At 47.5% G+C, this 23,362-nt stretch overlaps 1 protein-coding gene across 5 annotated transcripts; it reads right to left on the reverse strand.

Moving 5' to 3' along the window:
• Positions 1–818: 818 nt before the first annotated feature.
• PGRMC1 (progesterone receptor membrane component 1) lies at positions 819–22,969 on the reverse strand. Of its 5 annotated transcripts, XM_075323829.1 has the most exons (5): positions 22,840–22,860; positions 22,499–22,536; positions 19,129–19,440; positions 11,184–11,339; positions 819–4,167 (listed from the first exon to the last, which is right to left on the reverse strand). In XM_075323829.1, the coding sequence occupies exons 3-5, from the start codon at positions 19,397–19,399 to the stop codon at positions 4,061–4,063; spliced, it is 534 nt and encodes a 177-aa protein (XP_075179944.1). In that variant the 5' UTR covers positions 19,400–19,440; positions 22,499–22,536; positions 22,840–22,860; the 3' UTR covers positions 819–4,060. The 5 variants fall into 5 exon arrangements, with proteins under 5 accessions (XP_075179944.1, XP_075179946.1, XP_075179945.1 ...); XM_075323831.1 differs by lacking the exons at positions 22,499–22,536; positions 22,840–22,860 and adding an exon at positions 22,878–22,969; XM_075323830.1 differs by lacking the exon at positions 22,499–22,536 and having other exon boundaries at positions 22,840–22,934.
• Positions 22,970–23,362: the final 393 nt, after the last annotated feature.

Genomic DNA, 23,362 nt, shown 5'->3' on the forward strand with positions numbered 1-23,362 from the left:
GTAGTCACTTAGTTACACCCCTCCAGGGTCCACACCCACCAGCATAAGTTTGCTCAGGCCATGGACCTTGCTGGTTCCAGTACCACCTAGTTCGCAGGATTTCAACAGGAACTGGTCCGTCAATGGGAACAACAAAACTGAATCCTGGCCTACTTGCGGGTGGTGGACACCTTTCTGAACATTTTGACACCAACAACTCAACCTGATTCTTTCTCGAGATTTGATTTTTTTTTTTGCCTGTTGTCCTGATGAAGGGAGCTGAGACTCATGAAACGCATTGACCTGTGCATGAAAATAAAGAAACATTTATCTCAACCTGAATCTGATTGGGTCATTGACACGGTGTTAAACCCTTTTCTACTACTCTCTGTTATCAGAAAAACCTGGGACTGTTGCCTTTGACCTGGAGTTTCTATGTGTATATAGAGGTTGTGACTGGCACAACGTCTATAGGTGAGTTTGATTTTACTTCTTAACCCTTTCCATATTGGGGTAAGACCCTATTGCGCTTTCTTTCCACAGTCCTCTATAACTCATTTTGGATTAGAAAGAGGTTTCCTCTGTGATGTTCGTATGCCTCCATGAGACAACTTGTCTTTTCTACAAGACTTGGAGAAAGTCTTTCAGACTGTCAGATATGAACGTCCCGACATCATTTTACCCTTTGCTTTCTGCTATTGTGATATAACTTGACAGATGGAATATGTGCACCCAGTTATAAAACATCCAACAAACGCGGGTGAAATGCTGCGGCCACACAAAGGATGAGGCAGATCTCAGACACATGAGACTATAAATCGCACCGGTGAAACAACATCCAAATTATGAAAGCATTTTATTAACCAAACATGCACAGAATTTACATTGTGCTCATCTCATTAGTTACATCAGGTGTGATGGCTTATATTCCCATTCCTGCATGTATATTCCCAGAAGTATAGACCACAAGATCTAACATAGCCATCTGAATGCAGCCGAAATAGGAGTTTCGACATTTTAGCTGTTAATTACTTCCCCCCTTTCCCCAAAATGAAATTCAGATTATTTTTTTTTCAGTATTATTTATATATTTTTTGGATTAAAGTAATTCTATCAACTGGAATGATGTGAAGATGTATTTCTATTATTCTATCCACCAAAACAGGATTAACAAGAACCGTAAGGCTTATTATGTGTTCTCAACGACAACTGGAACGGATCCCAGCACAAGAGAGAAGGCAAACACATCCTTACACTGCCGTAGGGATCTGTTCCCTCCGGCCACGGATGATTGAGAGAGAAAAAAAATCTAAAGCAGTCATGGGATTACAATATTCTGCATGAGGATTATATTACTGCCACAGCCATCACTAAATAGGCTGCGTTCACATGTTGAAGCACAAGTGTCATTTTTGCATCAATTTTATGAAATTTTGCAAAATACAACTTTTTTTGATGAGTGAACGTAAAAGAAGCAATAAATGCTGTATCCCCGCTCTGAAGGCTGGAGGTGTTCATTTTAGGGCAAGTTTACATTATTTCAGCAGCAAAAACAGCAAGCGTTACATTCAAGGCTGTACTGTGAATTTAACCCTTTGTATTGGCAAAGCCGTCAACGTTTATGCAGTAAATGTATGAAAATCTTTACAAAAAATAACCCACAAAATGAAAAAGGATTGTTCCAGATTTGATTTTCTTTTGTTCCTCCATAAATAGTGCTATGTCTATTTCAGCCATAGTCACCTGATTGGAGATGAACTGCAATATTAGACATTGCTCTGGGACTGACCTGTCTGAAAGGGGAATCCATAAGCAGACTTTTGCTATGTAATCAAAGAGCAGCATGATGTAGGACCAGAAACCCTGATTCCAGCAATGTATCACTTAGTTTACCGAGTGCAGATAGTCACAGTTTTCTCTGCTGTACATTTAGCAGAGCTTAAAATGCTGAGCTGTGTCTAACTCCATCCATACCACTGATTGACAGCTTTCTGTGTACAATGTATATTGACAGAATGTTGCTAATAAGTGGTGGGGTAAGGCAAAACCTAGTTATTTAGGCTAGTTTCACACATCTGGTATTTCGCCGGATTGCTGCATCCGGCACACTCCAGTACAGTGTTAATACTGTCCAATGGCACTGCGGCAAGATCCAGTCACATGACAGCATATGACCGGAGGTGCCATGATGCCATTGTACTGTATTACACTGTACTGGAGTGTGACGGATCCGACGAAATGCCTGATGTGTGAAACTAGCATTAGTGATAATCTGTTAAACCATTGATTTTATTGAAACAGCAGAACACAGTCTAGTAAGTGACATATTACTGAAATCGGGGTCTATGCTACTACATCATGCTACTATCAGATAAAGTAAATGACAGATTCCATTTAATCCTGGACAATACCTTTAAAGTGATCCCCATGCCTCAAAAAATAAAAATAAAAAAATAATAAATTTGGTCCTTTATAACTGAGACTGAAAATGTACGATTAGAAACAAAATAACACATGAATAAAATGATAGGCTGCATTGCCCAGATCTATGACTTGTCCATACTGCATGCCAGATTTTGTCTGTATTTGTGTATGAGGAATGGGGAATGAACCTTTCATGACTACAAATTAATCTAAACATGTTATACAGGCTTAATACTTGCTAATTATTGACTTGGATTCTAGCAAAGTCTCCCTCAATGGTCTACGCCGCCACCAACAACTAATGACTGGCCCCAGTTCACGAGACCACTGCAGCCTGTGACTGGCCGCAGCAGTTATATTACTTGAAACGCATGGGCAGAGATGCATTCGATAGCGCACTACGTTAGGCACTTGCCCGCTTATCACTGAACTTTTTACAATCTTTGCTATATACAGAGTGATACCCATCTCTACATAACACTGTATATAAGGTGCAGCATTTTGTGTCATTCCCAGATGTAAAATTTAAAACACCAAATTCAAGACTTTTGTTCTGTGGATGAGAATAAAACCAGAAAAGAAGTAAGGCACCCGAGCACGGACTGCGGAGTCTTAGGTTTACGCTAGGCTTCATTTTGGATGCAATGCTTTATCAGTATATTGGTAGAAGCAAAAACCTCTAATACAGCGCTCCACACAGGTCATCAATGTAAAAGAAGATCCGATTCCCCATAGATTAGCAGCTTTTAGGAATAGTACTTCAGGTATATTATGTATGGAATGCACTTAATTTTTGTTATATGTGAAATGTAAGATTTCTAACATCACTGGGGCACATGTTAGGCCTCGTTCACACACACGCCGAATATTATGTGGATTTCAGCAATATCAAGTAACCATATCATGTGTGTAATTGAGTTTCCCTGGAAAATATATCTGAATGGATATAGAAAGAAACCATAAAAACTGAAGAATAAGTTGCACATTCATTATTTCTGTGGATACTGCATCGAAAAGCTGGCAGACTGGCCATATGTTTTACATAACCTATGTGCGGATTTGCGGCACATGAAACTACAACCACAGCAAAAAAAAAAATCAAAAAAAAAAATCACAGGGTCATCATTGGAATACTGCTGTGAATCCTGTAGAAAATAAAGGTGAAAGAAGATCCCTTAAATTACCTTGGCCACTCCCTCTAATGGTGGCCATCGCAAGCCCCCGGTGGTGGTTGCACAAATCTCCAAAAACATCAAATAAAACTAACCTGCTAACTAAGCAATACAGGAAAAAGTAAAAATAAAGTGTAAATATCTGTGAGCACTGCAAACGACCTAGTACTTCCCAGATTATTGCTAATAAAACAACATTTGAACAATATGTTAAAGTGAAAAAGTGTTTTCTACAAGATTCTGCTTCTCTTGGTCATTCAGAGGACATGTTACAGTATTAGGTATTTAGTGTTTGACAGAAGGTTCCTAAATTATTATGGAAAGCCTTGGAATTAAACATGGCTCCTACCAAAAGGGATATAATAGAGGTTGTGCACATAAGGTGTTGCAGTAACATTCTGGATCACCGCTGTGCACGGAACATTGCGGGTCAATCATAATGCGAGCTCTGGAATGTTACAGATCATCTTCTATCGCGTCTCCTTTTAGTTTGTCTTCTTCTGGGTGGAGGAATCTTTCACGTCCTCTTCATCGGTGTATTCTGTGGGTTCCTCTCCTTCTCTCAGAAGCTTTCCAACATGATGGTACTTAACTGGAAGACAAGGCAATGGAGACAATAAATAAGACAAATTCTAACGTAGAGATCATGTGCTGAGGACACGGGTGCACAGGTCCTCAGATAACCAGAGTTCTCGTGTGACCTAGCCTTAGGCCGGTATCATGCTCGCCAAAGAATCGAGTCGCATCACCCAACCTGTCGCTTTCTGTCCGGAGAGCGGCAGGCCGTGCGACTCAATACTTGCAAGTGTGACACCGGCCTAAGGGTATGTTCACACTTCCGTTGTTTTGCTTCCATCGCCTTGAGGAATTACAATATTCTGCAAAATATTTTGCAGGAACCCGTTTTTTCCCCCATAGACTTCTATTAGCGATGCATTGTGACTGATGGTGTTGCGTTGCATCCGCCGCGTGACGGATCAGTCGTCTACTGACTGACCATCAAGTGGGAGCAATGCTGAATGTAACTTTTTTTTGGAGCAGCAAAAAAAAAAAAACAAAAAAAAAAAAACGGACTCCGCAGGTGTTTGTCGCCATCTGTCAAAAGGTATAATGGCTTTCTAGGGTGCTGGATTCCGCCGTAATCAGTCACACGACGAAATCCAGTACTGGATTCAGTCATGCTCTACTGAGCACGCCCAGTATATCTGGCACTCCAATTGGGCTGTCCCAAACACAAACCGATCACGATGGGGCCGTCAAAAAACTGACGCACAACGGATGTAAGGGACGCGACGGATCAGTTTTTTCACAGGATTCCTGTGAACGGAAGCCTGTGAAACACCACATCCATTGCGTCAGTTGACATCTAAAAAACGACGGATCTGTCGGTGTGTCGTAACGACAGACCTGATGGAAGCAAAACAACAGAAGTGTGAACATACCCTTAGGCTAGGTTCACATTTCCGTTGTTTTGCATCAGTCACAATCTGTCGCCTTGAGGAATTACGGTATCCTGCAAAATATTTTGCAGGAATCCAGTTTTTCCCCATAGACTTTTATTAGTGACAGATTGCGACTGATGATGCTGTGTTGCATCCGCTGCGTAGCGGTCAGTCGTTTTTTTTAACTGACCGCCGGGCGGGAGCAACGTTTTTTGAGCAGCGCAATCCGTAGTATTTTGCTGCGCATGCTCTCTCTGGCTCCCTGCACACGTAACCAGGGTACACATCGTGTAACCAAGCAATGTGCTTTGGTTAGTTACCCGATATTTACAGTGGTTGCGTGTGCAGGGAGCCAGCGCTAAGCGGTGTACGCTGGTATCCAAGATAAATATCGGGTAACCAAGCAAAAAGTGCTTTGCTTTTAGTTACCCAATATTTACCCTGGATACGTGTGCAAGGAGGCCGACACTTCCCCGCTTGGCTCCGTCCCCTCCCGCAGGCCGCATGGGTACACAATCACACACACTCACTTGTCCCCGGCACTGAAATCCTCAGCGCCACGGCCCCGCCCCCTCGCGCTTTGCCCCCCGCAGACAACGAAGTCCGACAATCATTTCTGTTTTGTCATCCGTTGTACAACGCATCAGTCACATGCGTCAAGCAACGCATGTGATTGATGCAAAACAACCGAAATGTGAACCTAGCCTTAAACGGCATACACCTGTGTAATCATCAAATGTCCAGACCCGACCCTGCCCCATTAGAAGTAAACCAAAAAAGGGGCCCATGCAGAAATCTTTGTAACCACAAGGAATTGGTGCACAAAATTGTATACCCTTCATTTATACCAAGTTCACAAAAGCTTATGCAGCAGGAGTCAATAGAATGAAGCAGACTTTGGCAGTTATCAGAAAGTAACTTTGGGGTCAAGTTGATTGCTCAAAAATCTACCCCGGGCTGTTTTCGGAAACAGAATTTGGACTGAAGTTAGCCTTATGTTGTTTTAAAGGAGTAGATTGCATTTCCTGTAATCATCCGTTAGAAAGGGGCCAGCAGCAATCTGTTGGCAAAAAAGTTTGTCAGTGTTGAAAAATTGATTTTTGCAGGATCCGTTTTTTTTTTTTTAGCATGGGTCTCTAAGGAAAACCGATCAAGTAACTGATTGCTATTTATCAGCCATTTGAAACTGATCCAGTAAGAAAAGAATAGAAAGATCCGTTACAAATGCAAGAAAAACGGGAGATAAATAGCAAATCAGTTACCAGATCAGTTTTCCATATACTTCATGTTAAAAAACAGATCCTACAAAAATCAATTTTTTCAAAATGAACAAAGAAAAAAATAGTTGTGGCTGCACAAATTTTTTGTCAAAGGATTGCTGCTGGATCCGTTCTAACGGATGATTACTGGACAATGTGAACTTAGCGTAAGGCAATGATCATAAACCTTTATTTTTTTAGTGGACCTACTCCAATATCCCTATCAAACACCGTTTTAAAAACACTCAAACCCTTCCTACTCATTTGTATGGAAAATCCACTAGTTTGTGAGATTTTTTTGAGCGCTTTTTTTTCTGAAAATTTAAAAAAAAAAAAAAAAGAAGATTTAAATGGTGCAGGTCACTTTTTTTAAACAGATCCTGATGGAATCTTCTGCAATATAGGCAGTGTCCATTCAAATGGCTGCAAAAAAAGACTTCAGAAAATAGAATCTTCCGAAAGTTCTTCACAAAAAGAAAAACTTCATAAATTCCCCAAAAATAAGTTTCCTGAAGCGGTTTCTTCTTGAAAAAGTCATTGATTTTGACTGCCTCAAAGGACTGTGGTAGTACCTTAAGGCTACTTTCACATATCCGGTTTTTGCTCTGCGGCACAATACGGCGCTCTGCAGAAAAACCGCAACCGTTTTTTTGCCGCCGGTTGCGGGTTTTTTTTTGCATAGACTTACATTAGTGCCGTATTGTGCCGCATAGGCTTAAGTTCGGTCCGGTTTTTGCCGCATGCGGCAGATTTAGCTGATGCCGCGGCCGGAACGTTTTTTGCTCCGGCAAAAAAAACCGCATCGCACCGCATCCGGCCGCTGCGGCGCATTTTTCAATCCATGCCTATGGACGCCGGATGCGGCGCGATGCAGAAAAAACGCATCCGGCCGTCGCATGCGGTTCCTTCCACTGCGCATGCTCAGTAGCAGGCCGCAACCGGAAAAAAACGGACGGGCCGCATGTAAAAACTTATACAAAGGATGCGGTGTTTTCGCCGCATCCGTTGCATAGGTTTCACAGCCGGATTGAGCCGCAGTGCTCAAACCGGATGTGTGAAAGTAGCCTAAGGCTAAACAGTGACATGTGGCGTGAGACAATAAAATCGTCTTGTGACTTTTCATCTAATAATTTCCTACGGTGTCACATTGGGTCTTTGTCAGACAGCTGCAAATGTTTCCAAATTATTTGGATTTTCTGCCTCTGGTCATAACATTTGCTATGGACTTCATATATCATAGCCCAAAATGAGAAGTGTGACAGCAAGATGCACAGTTTAATCGAGGGACGTCATCGTCAACCTACAACCTAAATTCTACTGAACAGACTCCACAATAAAAGCATTCCATGTGGACTTCACTCGCTACTTTGCATTTTGGCAAAACTACCACAGAAAAGATGTGTTATGGATAAGTTTGCAACTTTTTTCTTGTTGTATTATATGGTGCATGATTGTATTAATTCAGTTAGGATAAAAGATAATTGACATATCTGCGGGTAAGGTCCCACTGTGCAGTGGCCACAAAGGAGAACAAATCACAGACATGGGGATAAGTAAGCACTATGGATGATCGAATACCTCAAATATTCGTCAACGCCCATATTCGAGGAATGGGTCGCCGCTATTCGACCATTTGTGAATATTCGATGCGCAATGTAAGTCTATGGGAAACCCGAATAGTTGACGAATAGCAAGTATTCGGGCTTCCCATAGACTTACATTGCGCATTGAATATTCGTATAGTGGCGACCTATTCGTCGAATATTTGCGAAGCGAAATATTGCTGAATATTTGTGATATTCGATCATCTCTAATAAGCACCAGTTTGAGGTGAAACTGGGCAATAATCTGCAAACTCATGAGCTTTATTTATCCTCAGACATTGACATGGTAATTGGCAACAATGGTGTCACACCATGGGACCCCTAACCGTAACGACACCGCAGGGGTCCCCTAACCGTAACGACACCGCAGGGGTCCCCTAACCGTAACGACACCGCAGGGGTCCCCTAACCGTAACGACACCGCAGGAGTCCCCTAACCGTAACGACACCGCAGGGGTCCCCTAACCGTAACGACACCGCAGGGGTCCCCTAACCGTAACGACACCGCAGGGGTCCCCTAACCGTAACGACACCGCAGGGGTCCCCTAACCGTAACAACAGTATGGGGTCCCCATTGAGGCAAATTTCAACTAAACACTGAACACAAAAATGTCCGCCTGTAAACCCTGGGAGCGATTTACTATTGAATCAACCAACATCTTCATATTTTCACTGTACACCAGGGACAAATGTGACGGAATATAATCCCTGTACTGCACTGTGGAATATGTTGCCGCTACATAGACGACATAATAAATTAAGATAGGACATACCCAATATCTCTGTAACAAGCATTAGCAGATTCAATTCTGGAAGCAAAATACATCACAACTATGAAAAATATAAAACCTGTCCTGAGCCTGGACTATTGGTTGGAAGCACCATAAACATGGTATTGGTAATTGCTGCCACATCTGTTGCCAGGCCGCCTTATAAATATACTAGAAGGTGGCCCAATTCTAACGTATCGGGTAGTCTAGAATGTGTATGTAGGTTAGCAGATTGAATAATAAGGTAATGAATGGAATGGATGGGTTTGGTTTAATTTAGTATTCTTATAATTGTTTATTGGTTTTAAAATGACAAACAACAGAAGGAACAGTTTTAACACTAGAACTACTGAGGTAGTCATTTTGACTACATTGCACCATGTATTTCTATATAGGTGTCACGAGTCCAGTAGTTCTAGTGTTAATAGATGAGTCTAATGTTTAATGATGTCCATGGCTTGTGATGAAAGAAGGCCATGAACAGTGTAAAGTTAACCCCTTAACGACCCATGACGTACTAGATACGTCATGGATCGTGTTCCGGTAAGCCCCGCCCCCTGCCGCCAGCAGGCGGCGGCGAGACGCGCACATATCAGCTGTTATCAACAGCTGATATGTGTGCCTGCTAGCCGCGGGTGGAATCGCTTCCACCCGCGGCCATTAACCCCTTACATTTCGCTGCCAAAGTCTTGGCAGCGATATGTATATGGGCGCCGCCATGACAGTGACTTACCCCGCCCCCGCCGGAAGTCACGTGACATGATCACGTGACTTTCGGCGGTTGCCATGGTAGCACAGGGTCATGTGATGACGCCTGTGGCTAACATGAGTCACTTCCTCTCAATGCCGGAATACAGCCGGCATTGAAAGTGAAGCAGCAAATCTGCAGTTCTCAGCTCTGTAGCTGAGATCTGCAGATTGTGCAAAGCGATCGGATTCCTGATCGCTATAGCCCCCTAGGGAGACTAGTAAAATAAAAAAAAAAAGTAAAAAAAAAAAGTTTTAAAAAATTAAAAAAAAATAAACAAACCTAAAAGTTCAAATCACCCCCCTTTCACCCCATTGAAAATTAAAGGGTTAAAAAAATAAAAAATACACACATATTTGGTATCGCCGCGTTCAGAAATGCCCGATCTATCAAAATATAAAATCAATGAATCTGATCAGTAAACGGCGTAGCGGCAAAAAAATTCCAAACGCCAAAATTACGTTTTTTGGTCGCCGCAAATTTTGCGCAAAATGCAATAACAGGCGATCAAAACGTAGCATCTGCGCAAAAATGGTACCGTTAAGAACGTCAGGTCAAGACGCAAAAAATAAGCCATCACTGAGCCTCAGATCCTGAAAAATGAGAACGCTACGGGTTTTGGAAAATGGCGCAAAACGTGCGCCACGTTTTTCGGACAAGCTTGTGAATTTTTTTTAACCCCTTAGATACAAGTAAACCTATACATGTTTGGTGTCTATAAACTCGCACCGACCTGAGGCATCATACCCACACATCAGTTTTACCATATAGTGAACACGGTGAATAAAATATCCCAAAAACTATTGTACAATCCCACTTTTTTTGCAATTTTTCCGCACTTGGAATTTTTTTGCCGTTTTCCAGTACACTATATGGTAAAACTTATGGTTTCATTTAAAAGTACAACTCGTCCCGCAAAAAACAAGCCCTCATATGGCAAGATTGATGGAAAAATAAAGAAGTTACGCCTCTCGGAAGAAGGGGAGCAAAAAACAAAAACGCAAAAACGGAAAGTGCCCGGGGGCTGAAGGGGTTAAGTAAAAATATGCTGATGCTGTGATGTGGCCCAATGCTGGTATGTGCCCCCATCGTGGTGCAGCCACCTTCCTGACATGTGCCCCCATCCTGCGGGGTACTATGTGCGGGGGGGGGTGGAGCCGAGCGGGGCCATGGCGCTGAGGAAGTCAGTGCCGGGGACAAGTAACTATCCAGGTGTCTGTCTGTGTGTGTTCAGTGTATACATGCGGAGAGCGGAGTGCAGGGGGAGTTGGTGGAGCCGAGTGGGGTAATGTGTGCAGGGGCGGAGGCGAGCGGTGGGTATGTGTCGGCTGGCTTCCCGGTGTGGTCTCCTGTGGGTGCATCACTCACTGGGGAGTCGAGGCACTGTGTGGGTGCGGGGAAAAGTGTCGGGCGTCGTCCTGTCGGCCCGTAATTTGGGCTATTTAGTTAGGCTCCTGAGTCCTTGCACACATAGCCAGGGTAAACTAAGAAAGCGCTTTGCTTGGTCACCCGATATTTACCTTGGTTACCAGCGTACACTGCTTAGCACTGGCTCCTTGCACACGTAGCCAGGGTAAATATCGGGTAACTAAGCAAAGTGCTTTGCTTAGTAAAACGATGTGTACCCTGGTTATGTGTGCAGGGAGCCTTAGCTGAGCTGTTGGTCGCAGGCTCTTTAGCGCACGCGCTGTGGCGACGGTTGTCACTGTAATGATGTCATTTTAGAGCAAGACAGACAGAATAAGGCAATTATATATATAGCTATAACAATTAGTTTCAGCTTACAGGTAAATTGTGATTCCCAGTCGCCCAGCGTGTCCCTCTGGGAAGCGGTCAGATCCGATAGCTCATCATATGTGTCCGTCAAGGCTTCTTTATCAAGGCAGAAGGTGGCAAGACCTCGTGAAGCGTCACGTCCAGCAAATATACCATAAGGACCCTCTGAAAGAAGAAATGATAGCTGTGATTCTCTACAATGCATCAAACTAATTACTAAGTAATACCGCTATGTCAGCCATGTTTAGCGTGACTATTAATTGCACTTATTTTCGGGAGGCAGGAGTTACACAGGTATACTTGTGATCGGATGATATGTAATACTACGATTCAGCTAACTCACACTGAGCATTTATTCCCCATGTTTTTTCTGTATGAAAAAAATGCAGTGTTCTACATTTGTGCTGCGTTACCGTTAAGAACGTCAGGTCAAGACGCAAAAAATAAGCCATCACTGAGCCTCAGATCCTGAAAAATGAGAATGCTACGGGTTTTGGAAAATGGCGCAAAACGTGCGCCACGTTTTTCGGACAAGCTTGTGAATTTTTTTTTAACCCCTTAGATACAAGTAAACCTATACATGTTTGGTGTCTACAAACTCGCACCGACCTCAGGCATCATACCCACACATCAGTTTTACCATATAGTGAACACCATGAATAAAACATCCCAAAAACTATTGTGCCATCACACTTTTTTTGCAATTTTTCCGCATTTGGAATTTTTTTGCTGTTTTCCAGTACACCATATGGTAAAACTTATGGTTTCATTTAAAAGTACAACTCGTCCCGCAAAAAACAAGCCCTCATATGGCAAGATTGACGGAAGAATAAAAAAAAGTTACGGCTCTCGGAAGAAGGGGAGCAAAAAACAAAAATGCAAAAACGGAAAGTGCCCCGGGGCTGAAGGGGTTAAAGGGAACCCATCACTATTTGTTTTGCCAGAGCCACAGACTGCATCTGAACCAGAGACAGTCTTGTCTATGTACACAATCTTGTATATTTTACTGCAAAACATAAATAAATTGTTGAATCACTGAGTTTTGTCCCTTCTCCATCTTGCCCTGCAGACTTAGCTAAATTGACAAGTCTCTTCCTAAAATACACACATAAGAACAGATCCTTCAGTCTAGCTGAGCGGGCAGGGAGAAGTCAGCAGGAACATACCTCCGGGACTAGTCACCTCTCCCCGCTGGCTTCTCCCCAAGCACACAGACTGACAGGTATCCTAGTATATACTCACAAAAGGAAAGCCCTATATACACACATAAGGACAGATCCTTCAGTCTAGCTGGGTAGTCAGGATCATACCTGTGAGAGGACCAGTCACCGTGTCCCCGCTGGCTTCTTCCTGACCACTCAGCTAGACTGACAGGTTTCACCTAATGTGTATATGTGTGTCTCCCCATTGTTTGTATAAAAGGTAGAGACCAGTCCGTTTAGCTGTTAGGGTGGGGTCTAACTGGTAATGACAGACCTCTACCAATAGTTACCTTTCATGTCTATATTATGGCCACATTACTGAGGCCTGCAGTTATATGATAGTTGTCTTTTACCAAAAATATGCCCTAAACAAGTGAGAATTTGCTAAAACAGTAAGACATGTTATACATACTAGGAGAAGACATTAGGTAATACTAATACGATAGATAATATAGAGAGATGCTATAATATTAATGAATCCTATCATTTTTAGTTTAAAGTTACCCATTAACCACCCAGACACTATGCAGATAACATATCCACATAATACATGAACCACGGCTGTATGACAAAGTGCAAAAGGTCCAAGTTCTCTGTCATTCATCATTTCGAAAATCTCTTAAATCTCCAAGTAAACATTATGAAATCTTTTATCTCTGCAGTCGCTGCTAAAGAGGGGCACGGATCTCCAATATTCCATGTGATGTGAAGAACTGCAGATATATAAATGCTAACTAAGTTCAAGGGTTCATTCATCACATTATGATTGTTGGAGGTCCAAAGAAAGGGCCCGGGTGCTGCACCGGGGAGGCCCTGCACAGTGGGGCGGCCGGGGGAGGCCCGCCACGGTGGGGCGGCCGGGGGAGGCCCGCCACGGTGGGGCGGCCGGGGGAGGCCCGCCACAGTGGGGCGGCCGGGGGAGGCCCGCCACAGTGGGGCGGCCGGGGGAGGCCCGCCACAGTGGGGCGGCCGGGGGAGGCCCGCCACAGTGGGGCGGCCGGGGGAGGCCCGCCACAGTGGGGCGGCCGGGGGAGGCCCGCCACAGTGGGGCGGCCGGGGGAGGCCCGCCACAGTGGGGCGGCCGGGGGAGGCCCGCCACAGTGGGGCGGCCGGGGGAGGCCCGCCACAGTGGGGCGGCCGGGGGAGGCCCGCCACAGTGGGGCGGCCGGGGGAGGCCCGCCACAGTGGGGCGGCCGGGGGAGGCCCGCCACAGTGGGGCGGCCGGGGGAGGCCCGCCACAGTGGGGCGGCCGGGGGAGGCCCGCCACAGTGGGGCGGCCGGGGGAGGCCCGCCACAGTGGGGCGGCCGGGGGAGGCCCGCCACAGTGGGGCGGCCGGGGGAGGCCCGCCACAGTGGGGCGGCCGGGGGAGGCCCGCCACAGTGGGGCGGCCGGGGGAGGCCCGCCACAGTGGGGCGGCCGGGGGAGGCCCGCCACAGTGGGGCGGCCGGGGGAGGCCCGCCACAGTGGGGCGGCCGGGGGAGGCCCGCCACAGTGGGGCGGCCGGGGGAGGCCCGCCACAGTGGGGCGGCCGGGGGAGGCCCGCCACAGTGGGGCGGCCGGGGGAGGCCCGCCACAGTGGGGCGGCCGGGGGAGGCCCGCCACAGTGGGGCGGCCGGGGGAGGCCCGCCACAGTGGGGCGGCCGGGGGATGCCCGCCACAGTGGGGCGGCCGGGGGAGGCCCGCCACAGTGGGGCGGCCGGGGGAGGCCCGCCACAGTGGGGCGGCCGGGGGAGGCCCGCCACAGTGGGGCGGCCGGGGGAGGCCCGCCACAGTGGGGCGGCCGGGGGAGGCCATCACTGTGCGGGTACAAACAGTATGCTAAATCAGTATTATGGCCCCTTCATTTTCAAAATCTGTGAAGGCCCAATCTCTTGATGGAACAATCATAAATTGACTAATAATAAGTTAATAAAAATATTGGAAGAAATTCAGAAAGGTGACTGAAAAGGCACTAATAGTGGGAATCATAACTATCAACATGCACTTGTGATTACTGAATGGGATCAATCAGAAATAAACCAGGACTGGCGTTGTGAATGGCTGTGTGCCAGGAGCGGGTTAACCAAGTGCACATTACAGAAGGAAAATGTGACAAGTCTGCATGTAATGCTTGTGGCTGAACATATAACAATCTGGGGTTTTCACCTTCCTCAATAGCAAATAATGTTAGAGTTAGTTCTAGCAGTTCCAAAACTGTTCACCCACATACATTTTTATTTTAATATTTTGCATCACCAGAATGCTCGAAATGTGGGAAACTTTTATTTAGGTCTGTAAATAAAGTTAGACACATTAATCCTGATAGGTCAGATCTGCCCAAACCACGGTCCAGTGTGACGTGGATTTGGCTTCTGGTTGATCACAGATTTATAGCCCGGGGTGTGTGGACCCATTCTATTACTATAGGCAATGGACTAATGTCAGGTGACAAATGATTTTGGAGCAGTCACATCAGACTCTGTGTAGCCCCCGCTCTGCCGGGTCACGTTATGTAATGAAGCCGGACCGATAACGAGAACTTTCTCCAATAACATCTAAACTGGATGAACAGGTTATGCCAAGACCATGAAATATAACCGGTATTTCTGGAGTTGTGTCGGTCCTGGTAAATAATGTCTAGAAGAATTATCAATGCCAGAAGAAATATTAGAATAATCTGCAGATTATACACAGAAAAGAAACCAAAGCTCCCGAACAAACAATGGTCTCCACCAGGTGGGCCGGCTAGAAGCTCTTATAACCCAAATCTACCTCTCCATATAAGAGCTCGGGCAGATGGCTGTATGTTCAGTCCAAGTGCGACCCATCAAATAAGTCAGAAGGCACTCAAACCAATCTTATTCAATGAGGCAGTAGACATGGCCTATATTACCTTTGACCTAGTGGTCTGGATTTAAATAAAAAAAAAAAAAATCTAAGTACCGTATATCGGATTTGCCTCCGAGAATCAGACTGTACTCTGCCATTCAAGTCTATAGGCTCATAACAAAAAAAATAAATATTTAAATATATGTCTATATATCAAACCATAATCAGGCTAAACTCACATGTCTGCAAAGGAAACTAGGATAGATTATTCTGCCGCACTCTCTGGGTCCCTACAGATCACAAAGGATCAGTTTACATAAACAGGAGCATGTTAAAAGGTGCAAGGCCCTGTGCACACTAGAAAAAGGAATTTTCTTAAGAAAATTCCGGACCCTCTGAAAGAATTCTGCACCCGTGGCAAAAACCCCTCGCAAGAAGCGACCCCGAAATACCCCTCCAGTTTTGAAGTAATCCACACGAGGTCCCACAACGCTTCCAGCTCTGCTACATCCCCATCCTGTCACAGCCAGAGGTCATACAGCATGGCTGCCAGCTGTGAGTGTGGACAGAGCCGCAGCGGTCAGAATAAACTAGGGTGAACCCCTGACGTCACAGATACCCGCTGTACGGCGGGTGTCGCAGCAATGACGTCACGGTTCAGGCTGCTACTGAAGTGAGCTGCGCGATCGGCGGTGCTGTCACTCACGTGAGTCCTCCAGCTGTGGCTCACTTCAGTCGCAGCCTGATGTGCGCTCACGGGTGGAGGACTCAAGCTGTGACGGCAAACACCTGAGTGACGGCACCGCCGAACGCGCTTACTCACTTCAGTCACTCGGGTGGTTTGCTGTGACAGCTGGAGGTGTACCGCGAGTGCAGTGCGATTTTTCTTTCGCTATATTCACTTGAATGAGTGCGAAAGTCTCGAATTATAGTCACAGCATGCTGCGATTGTTTTCTCGGTCCGATTAGGGCTGAGAAAACAATCGCTCATGTGCGCTGACACAGGCTAATATTGCTCAGAGTGGAATGCGTTGTTTTATCGCACTCCACTTGCACCGTTTTTCTCACCATGTGTGTTAGGCCTAAGGGTCACTATAAAAACTAATTACAGAGAAAAATTAGTAATAAATATAAAAACAATCAGGTCCCAAAAAGGCTTTTTCTCTGAGACCTGTTGAACAATGGCAGAAATATGTAACTTTTTCTATTAGTTTTTAATCTTTTGTAATTATATATAATATAAATATATATTTCTTCCTTCAACATTAAATTCTGATACTAAAGAAACTGATATTTAGTAAAATAAATAAATAAAAGCACTTTTTGTAGGGAGCAAAAGAGAATCATACAAGTGCACATAAAGAAAATATATATTTTTTTTCCACTGGCTGTTAATAGACAAAACAGTGTGAATTAAAGGGTTAATCTGCTTTGTCTTTCAGGCCACACACTGTAGGCATGTTGGAGGAGTGTGAAAGTTCAAGGCTGTATCTGGCAGACTGCTCTGAGCTGGCCACAGGCCAGATATACAATGACTAAGGAGTTTGGCTGTGCCGGTATCTCCATTCAGGTATTTGGGGTTCCGTTTTAGGCACAGAAATCGGAATATGTGATCCATTGCATGGATTGTGCAAACAGAAGAGAAGGGGCCCATGGATTACTGTGGGCTCTGCTGGATGTTTATGTTATTAGAGCTGGAAACAAAGTAGGGCATGCAGAACTTATTCTAAACCCAGACGGACCCCATAATAATCAATGTAGCCCCTCTATCTGCAGCGGACCACATGCTCTGTGCATAAAACAGGACAGACATAAGGAATGCCCCAGTACACAAGTGAAGAGTCCAAAAGGGTGCGAGTGTCAGGTTACTGAGCTGCAAGATGTGCGTGTATCACATTATGACTGATGACATTATTCACACAGGGGCAGCCAAACCAATAATGCAACCTGGGGCCCAAGAGGTGACCGGGGGAGGTGTGAGGGGGGGGGGAGGGGGACTTCTGCCTCCAAAGCAGGTGGAATTGTGCTCTGTAAGGAGCTATTGGACTGCACAGGGCCCATATACTGTCCTTGCACAGGGCCCATATACTGTCCTTGCACAGGGCCCATATACTGTCCTTGCACAGGGCCCATATACTGTCCTTGCACAGGGCCCATATACTGTCCTTGCACAGGGCCCATATAATGTCCTTGCACAGGGCCCATATACTGTCCTTGCACAGGGCCCATATAATGTCCTTGCACAGGGCCCATATAATGTCCTTGCACAGGGCCCATATAATGTCCTTGCACAGGGCCCATATAATGTCCTTGCACAGGGCCCATATAATGTCCTTGCACAGGGCCCACATACTGTCCTTGCACAGGGCCCACATACTGTCCTTGCACAGGGCCCACATACTGTCCTTGCACAGGGCCCACATACTGTCCTTGCACAGGGCCCACATACTGTCCTTGCACAGGGCCCATATAATGTCCTTGCACAGGGCCCATATACTGTCCTTGCACAGGGCCCATATAATGTCCTTGCACAGGGCCCATATAATGTCCTTGCACAGGGCCCATATAATGTCCTTGCACAGGGCCCATATAATGTCCTTGCACAGGGCCCATATAATGTCCTTGCACAGGGCCCATATAATGTCCTTGCACAGGGCCCATATAATGTCCTTGCACAGGGCCCACATACTGTCCTTGCACAGGGCCCACATACTGTCCTTGCACAGGGCCCACATACTGTCCTTGCACAGGGCCCACATACTGTCCTTGCACAGGGCCCACATACTGTCCTTGCACAGGGCCCACATACTGTTCTTGCACAGGGCCCACATACTGTTCTTGCACAGGGCCCACATACTGTCCTTGCACAGGGCCCACATACTGTCCTTGCACAGGGCCCACATACTGTCCTTGCACAGGGCCCACATACTGTCCTTGCACAGGGCCCACATACTGTCCTTGCACAGGGCCCACATACTGTCCTTGCACAGGGCCCACATACTGTCCTTGCACAGGGCCCACATACTGTCCTTGCACAGGGCCCACATACTGTCCTTGCACAGGGCCCACATACTGTCCTTGCACAGGGCCCACATACTGTTCTTGCACAGGGCCCATATACTGTTCTTGCACAGGGCCCACATACTGTTCTTGCACAGGGCCCACATACTGTTCTTGCACAGGGCCCACATACTGTCCTTGCACAGGGCCCATATACTGTCCTTGCACAGGGCCCATATACTGTTCTTGCACAGGGCCCACATACTGTTCTTGCACAGGGCCCATATACTGTCCTTGCACAGGGCCCATATACTGTTCTTGCACAGGGCCCACATACTGTCCTTGCACAGGGCCCATATACTGTCCTAGCACAGGGCCCATATACTGTTCTTGCACAGGGCCCACATACTGTTCTTGCACAGGGCCCACATACTGTTCTTGCACAGGACCCATATACTGTCCTTGCACAGGGCCCATATACTGTTCTTGCACAGGGCCCACATACTGTTCTTGCACAGGGCCCATATACTGTCCTTGCACAGGGCCCATATACTGTTCTTACACAGGGCCCACATACTGTCCTTGCACAGGGCCCATATACTGTCCTTGCACAGGGCCCATATACTGTTCTTACACAGGGCCCACATACTGTTCTTGCACAGGGCCCATATACTGTCCTTGCACAGGGCCCATATACTGTTCTTACACATGACCCTGCTCTCTGTGTCTGCCGCTGTATTCACATAGGTGCATCATTATACAATTCATACAAATTAATACAGGTCCTAAATAACTTTGGCAATGCAAAGGTGCAGAGAGATCCTATTGTAGTGGATATTTATAAATAAATATAAATTATTGCAGCGGATTATACAGATCTATTTCTGCAAAATAATCCAGAATGGACTGAAGAAATGTTACTTTACCCTGCAGCATCTCTCACCTGGTCCATAAAACTTCTTTCCCCTAGTCACATCAAACACCTTGCCATTAATGGCCATGAGGATCCTGGGGTTCTGTGTGCCATCATATTCCTGCAGCTGGGCCAGGGTGAAATCTCTCCTCTTCATCTTGGGCAGCTGCTCCTCTCGGGGCTCTGACTCTTGGGGTCTGTCACCCCGCAGGATCTTGTAGAGCAGGTACAGGCACAGGCAGAGCAGGCAGATATTCAGGGGGGAGGTGAAGATCTCCTGCAGGATGCCCTCCTCAGACATGATCACTAAGTTATCACCGAGCTTCAGTGCAGATCAGAATCCTGCAGGATGAGAAATAGAGAGGGCGCTACAGACACGCACAGAGAGGGCGCTACAGACACGCACAGAGAGGGCGCTACAGACACGCACAGAGAGGGCGCTACAGACACGCACAGAGAGGGCGCTACAGACACGCACAGAGAGGGCGCTACAGACACGCAGTGCGGGCGCTACAGACACGCACAGAGAGGGCGCTACAGACACGCACAGAGAGGGCGCTACAGACACGCACAGAGAGGGCGCTACAGACACGCAGTGCGCGCTACAGACACGCACAGAGAGGGCGCTACAGACACGCACAGAGAGGGCGCTACAGACACGCACAGAGAGGGCGCTACAGACACGCACAGAGAGGGCGCTACAGACACGCACAGAGAGGGCGCTACAGACACGCACAGAGAGGGCGCTACAGACACGCACAGAGAGGGCGCTACAGACACGCACAGAGAGGGCGCTACAGACACGCACAGAGAGGGCGCTACAGACACGCACAGAGAGGGCGCTACAGACACGCAGATACATGTGCTCCCTGTATATACCTATGCTCTCTGTTCTCCCACACCATCTCCTGCACACTACCCTCTCTGTATATACCTGTACTCCCTGCTCTCCTGCACACTGGCATCCCTGTATATACCTGTGCTCCCCACTCTCCTGCGCCGTCTCCCTGTATATACCCATGCTCCCTGCTCTCCCTGTATATACCTGTACTCCCTGCTCTCCAGCGCCGTCTCCCTGTATATACCTGTGCTCCCCACTCTCCTGCGCCGTCTCCCTGTATATACCCATGCTCCCTGCTCTCCTGCGCCGTCTCCCTGTATATACCTGTGCTCCCTGCTCTCCCGCGCCGTCTCCCTGTATATACCTGTGCTCCCCACTCTCCTGCGCCGTCTCCCTGTATATACCTGTGCTCCGCTGTCTCCCTGTATATACCTGTGCTCCGCTGTCTCCCTGTATATACCTGTGCTCCGCTGTCTCCCTGTATATACCTGTGCTCCGCTGTCTCCCTGTATATACCTGTGCTCCGCTGTCTCCCTGTATATACCTGTGCTCCGCTGTCTCCCTGTATATACCTGTGCTCCGCTGTCTCCCTGTATATACCTGTGCTCCGCTGTCTCCCTGTATATACCTGTGCTCCGCTGTCTCCCTGTATATACCTGTGCTCCGCTGTCTCCCTGTATATACCTGTGCTCCGCTGTCTCCCTGTATATACCTGTGCTCCGCTGTCTCCCTGTATATACCTGTGCTCCGCTGTCTCCCTGTATATACCTGTGCTCCGCTGTCTCCCTGTATATACCTGTGCTCTGCTCTCCCTGTATATACCTGTGCTCTGCTCTCCCTGTATATACCTGTGCTCCGCTGTCTCCCTGTATATACCTGTGCTCCGCTGTCTCCCTGTATATACCCATGCTCCCTGCTCTCCCGCGCCGTCTCCCTGTATATACCTGTGCTCCCTGCTCTCCCGCGCCGTCTCCCTGTATATACCTGTGCTCCCCACTCTCCTGCGCCGTCTCCCTGTATATACCTGTGCTCCGCTGTCTCCCTGTATATACCTGTGCTCCGCTGTCTCCCTGTATATACCTGTGCTCCGCTGTCTCCCTGTATATACCTGTGCTCCGCTGTCTCCCTGTATATACCTGTGCTCCGCTGTCTCCCTGTATATACCTGTGCTCCGCTGTCTCCCTGTATATACCTGTGCTCCGCTGTCTCCCTGTATATACCTGTGCTCCGCTGTCTCCCTGTATATACCTGTGCTCCGCTGTCTCCCTGTATATACCTGTGCTCCGCTGTCTCCCTGTATATACCTGTGCTCCGCTGTCTCCCTGTATATACCTGTGCTCCGCTGTCTCCCTGTATATACCTGTGCTCCGCTGTCTCCCTGTATATACCTGTGCTCCGCTGTCTCCCTGTATATACCTGTGCTCCGCTGTCTCCCTGTATATACCTGTGCTCCGCTGTCTCCCTGTATATACCTGTGCTCCGCTGTCTCCCTGTATATACCTGTGCTCCGCTGTCTCCCTGTATATACCTGTGCTCCGCTGTCTCCCTGTATATACCTGTGCTCCGCTGTCTCCCTGTATATACCTGTGCTCTGCTCTCCCTGTATATACCTGTGCTCCGCTGTCTCCCTGTATATACCTGTGCTCCGCTGTCTCCCTGTATATACCTGTGCTCCGCTGTCTCCCTGTATATACCTGTGCTCCGCTGTCTCCCTGTATATACCTGTGCTCCGCTGTCTCCCTGTATATACCTGTGCTCCGCTGTCTCCCTGTATATACCTGTGCTCTGCTCTCCCGGTATATACCTGTGCTCTGCTCTCCCGCGCCGTCTCCCGGTATATACCTGTGCTCTGCTCTCCCTGTATATACCTGTGCTCCGCTGTCTCCCTGTATATACCTGTGCTCCGCTGTCTCCCTGTATATACCTGTGCTCCGCTGTCTCCCTGTATATACCTGTGCTCGCCGTCTCCCTATATATATACCTGTGCTCGCCGTCTCCCTGTATATACCTGTGCTCGCCGTCTCCCTGTATATACCTGTGCTCGCCGTCTCCCTGTATATACCTGTGCTCGCCGTCTCCCTGTATATACCTGTGCTCGCCGTCTCCCTGTATATACCTGTGCTCGCCGTCTCCCTGTATATACCTGTGCTCGCCGTCTCCCTGTATATACCTGTGCTCGCCGTCTCCCTGTATATACCTGTGCTCGCCGTCTCCCTGTATATACCTGTGCTCGCCGTCTCCCTGTATATACCTGTGCTCGCCGTCTCCCGGTATATACCTGTGCTCGCCGTCTCCCTGTATATACCTGTGCTCGCCGTCTCCCTGTATATACCTGTGCTCGCCGTCTCCCTGTATATACCTGTGCTCGCCGTCTCCCGGTATATACCTGTGGTCGCCGTCTCCCGGTATATACCTGTGCTCGCTGTCTCCCGGTATATACCTGTGCTCGCTGTCTCCCGGTATATACCTGTGCTCTGCTCTCCCGCGCCGTCTCCCTGTAGATACCTGTGCTCGCCGTCTCCCTGTATATACCTGTGCTCGCTGTCTCCCGGTATATACCTGTGCTGTGCTCTCCCGCGCCGTCTCCCGGTATATACCTGTGCTCTGCTCTCCCGGTATATACCTGTGCTCCCCGCTCTCCCGGTATATACCTGTGCTCTGCTCTCCCGGTATATACCTGTGCTCTGCTCTCCCGGTATATACCTGTGCTCTGCTCTCCCGGTATATACCTGTGCTCTGCTCTCCCGCGCCGTCTCCCTGTATATACCTGTGCTCTGCTCTCCCTGTATATACCTGTGCTCTGCTCTCCCGGTATATACCTGTGCTGTGCTCTCCCGGTATATACACCTGTGCTCTGCTCTCCCTGTATATACCTGTGCTCGCCGTCTCCCGGTATATACCTGTGCTGTGCTCTCCCGCGCCGTCTCCCTGTATATACCTGTGCTCTGCTCTCCCGCGCCGTCTCCCGCACTGCACTCGGGCGGGATCTCTACAGGAAGAGGAGGTTGTTGTTCTTTGCTCTTCCCATCTCACGTCGTGTTCCAGGTCAAATGTCGCAGCACAGAGCAGACACATGAGGGTGTATAATGCACAGTGCATGGCAGAGAGGAATCACTGCTGATCTCAGGCCGGGGGAGGACGCTCCATAAATTCCCACAAAGAACATGTATTATTTCTTATCTACAGGAAAGCTGTGAGCTCAGAACGATGCTGAAGTTGGTTTCTTATTCGTCAGTTTCTTATTCGGCAATTTAGTTTTTTCAGTTTTTTATGCATTTATCAACAAAAATGACACATCACAATAATAAAATACAATGCACTGAGGTGCCCTAATATACATACACTCAAAACCAGCTGCGAAAATTATAAAACTGGCAAAAAAATGGGCATCAAAGTGGTCACCGAAGTATGTTAGTGAAAGGG

The sequence above is a fragment of the Anomaloglossus baeobatrachus genome, chromosome 9, assembly GCF_048569485.1.
Source record: "Anomaloglossus baeobatrachus isolate aAnoBae1 chromosome 9, aAnoBae1.hap1, whole genome shotgun sequence".
NCBI classification, from domain to species: Eukaryota; Metazoa; Chordata; class Amphibia; order Anura; family Aromobatidae; genus Anomaloglossus; species Anomaloglossus baeobatrachus.

Bases quoted from the DNA above. Each gene is read 5' to 3' on its own strand.
- PGRMC1 (XM_075323831.1), bottom strand. From the start codon at position 19,399: ATGTCTGAGGAGGGCATCCTGCAGGAGATCTTCACCTCCCCCCTGAAT. The intron at 11,340-19,128 runs GTGAGAGATGCT...TTCTTCTTTCAG, and splicing joins AAAGAAGTTTTATGGACCAG to AGGGTCCTTATGGTATATTT. The intron at 4,168-11,183 runs GTAAGCTGAAAC...CTTGTCTTCCAG, and splicing joins CTGGGAATCACAATTTACCT to TTAAGTACCATCATGTTGGA.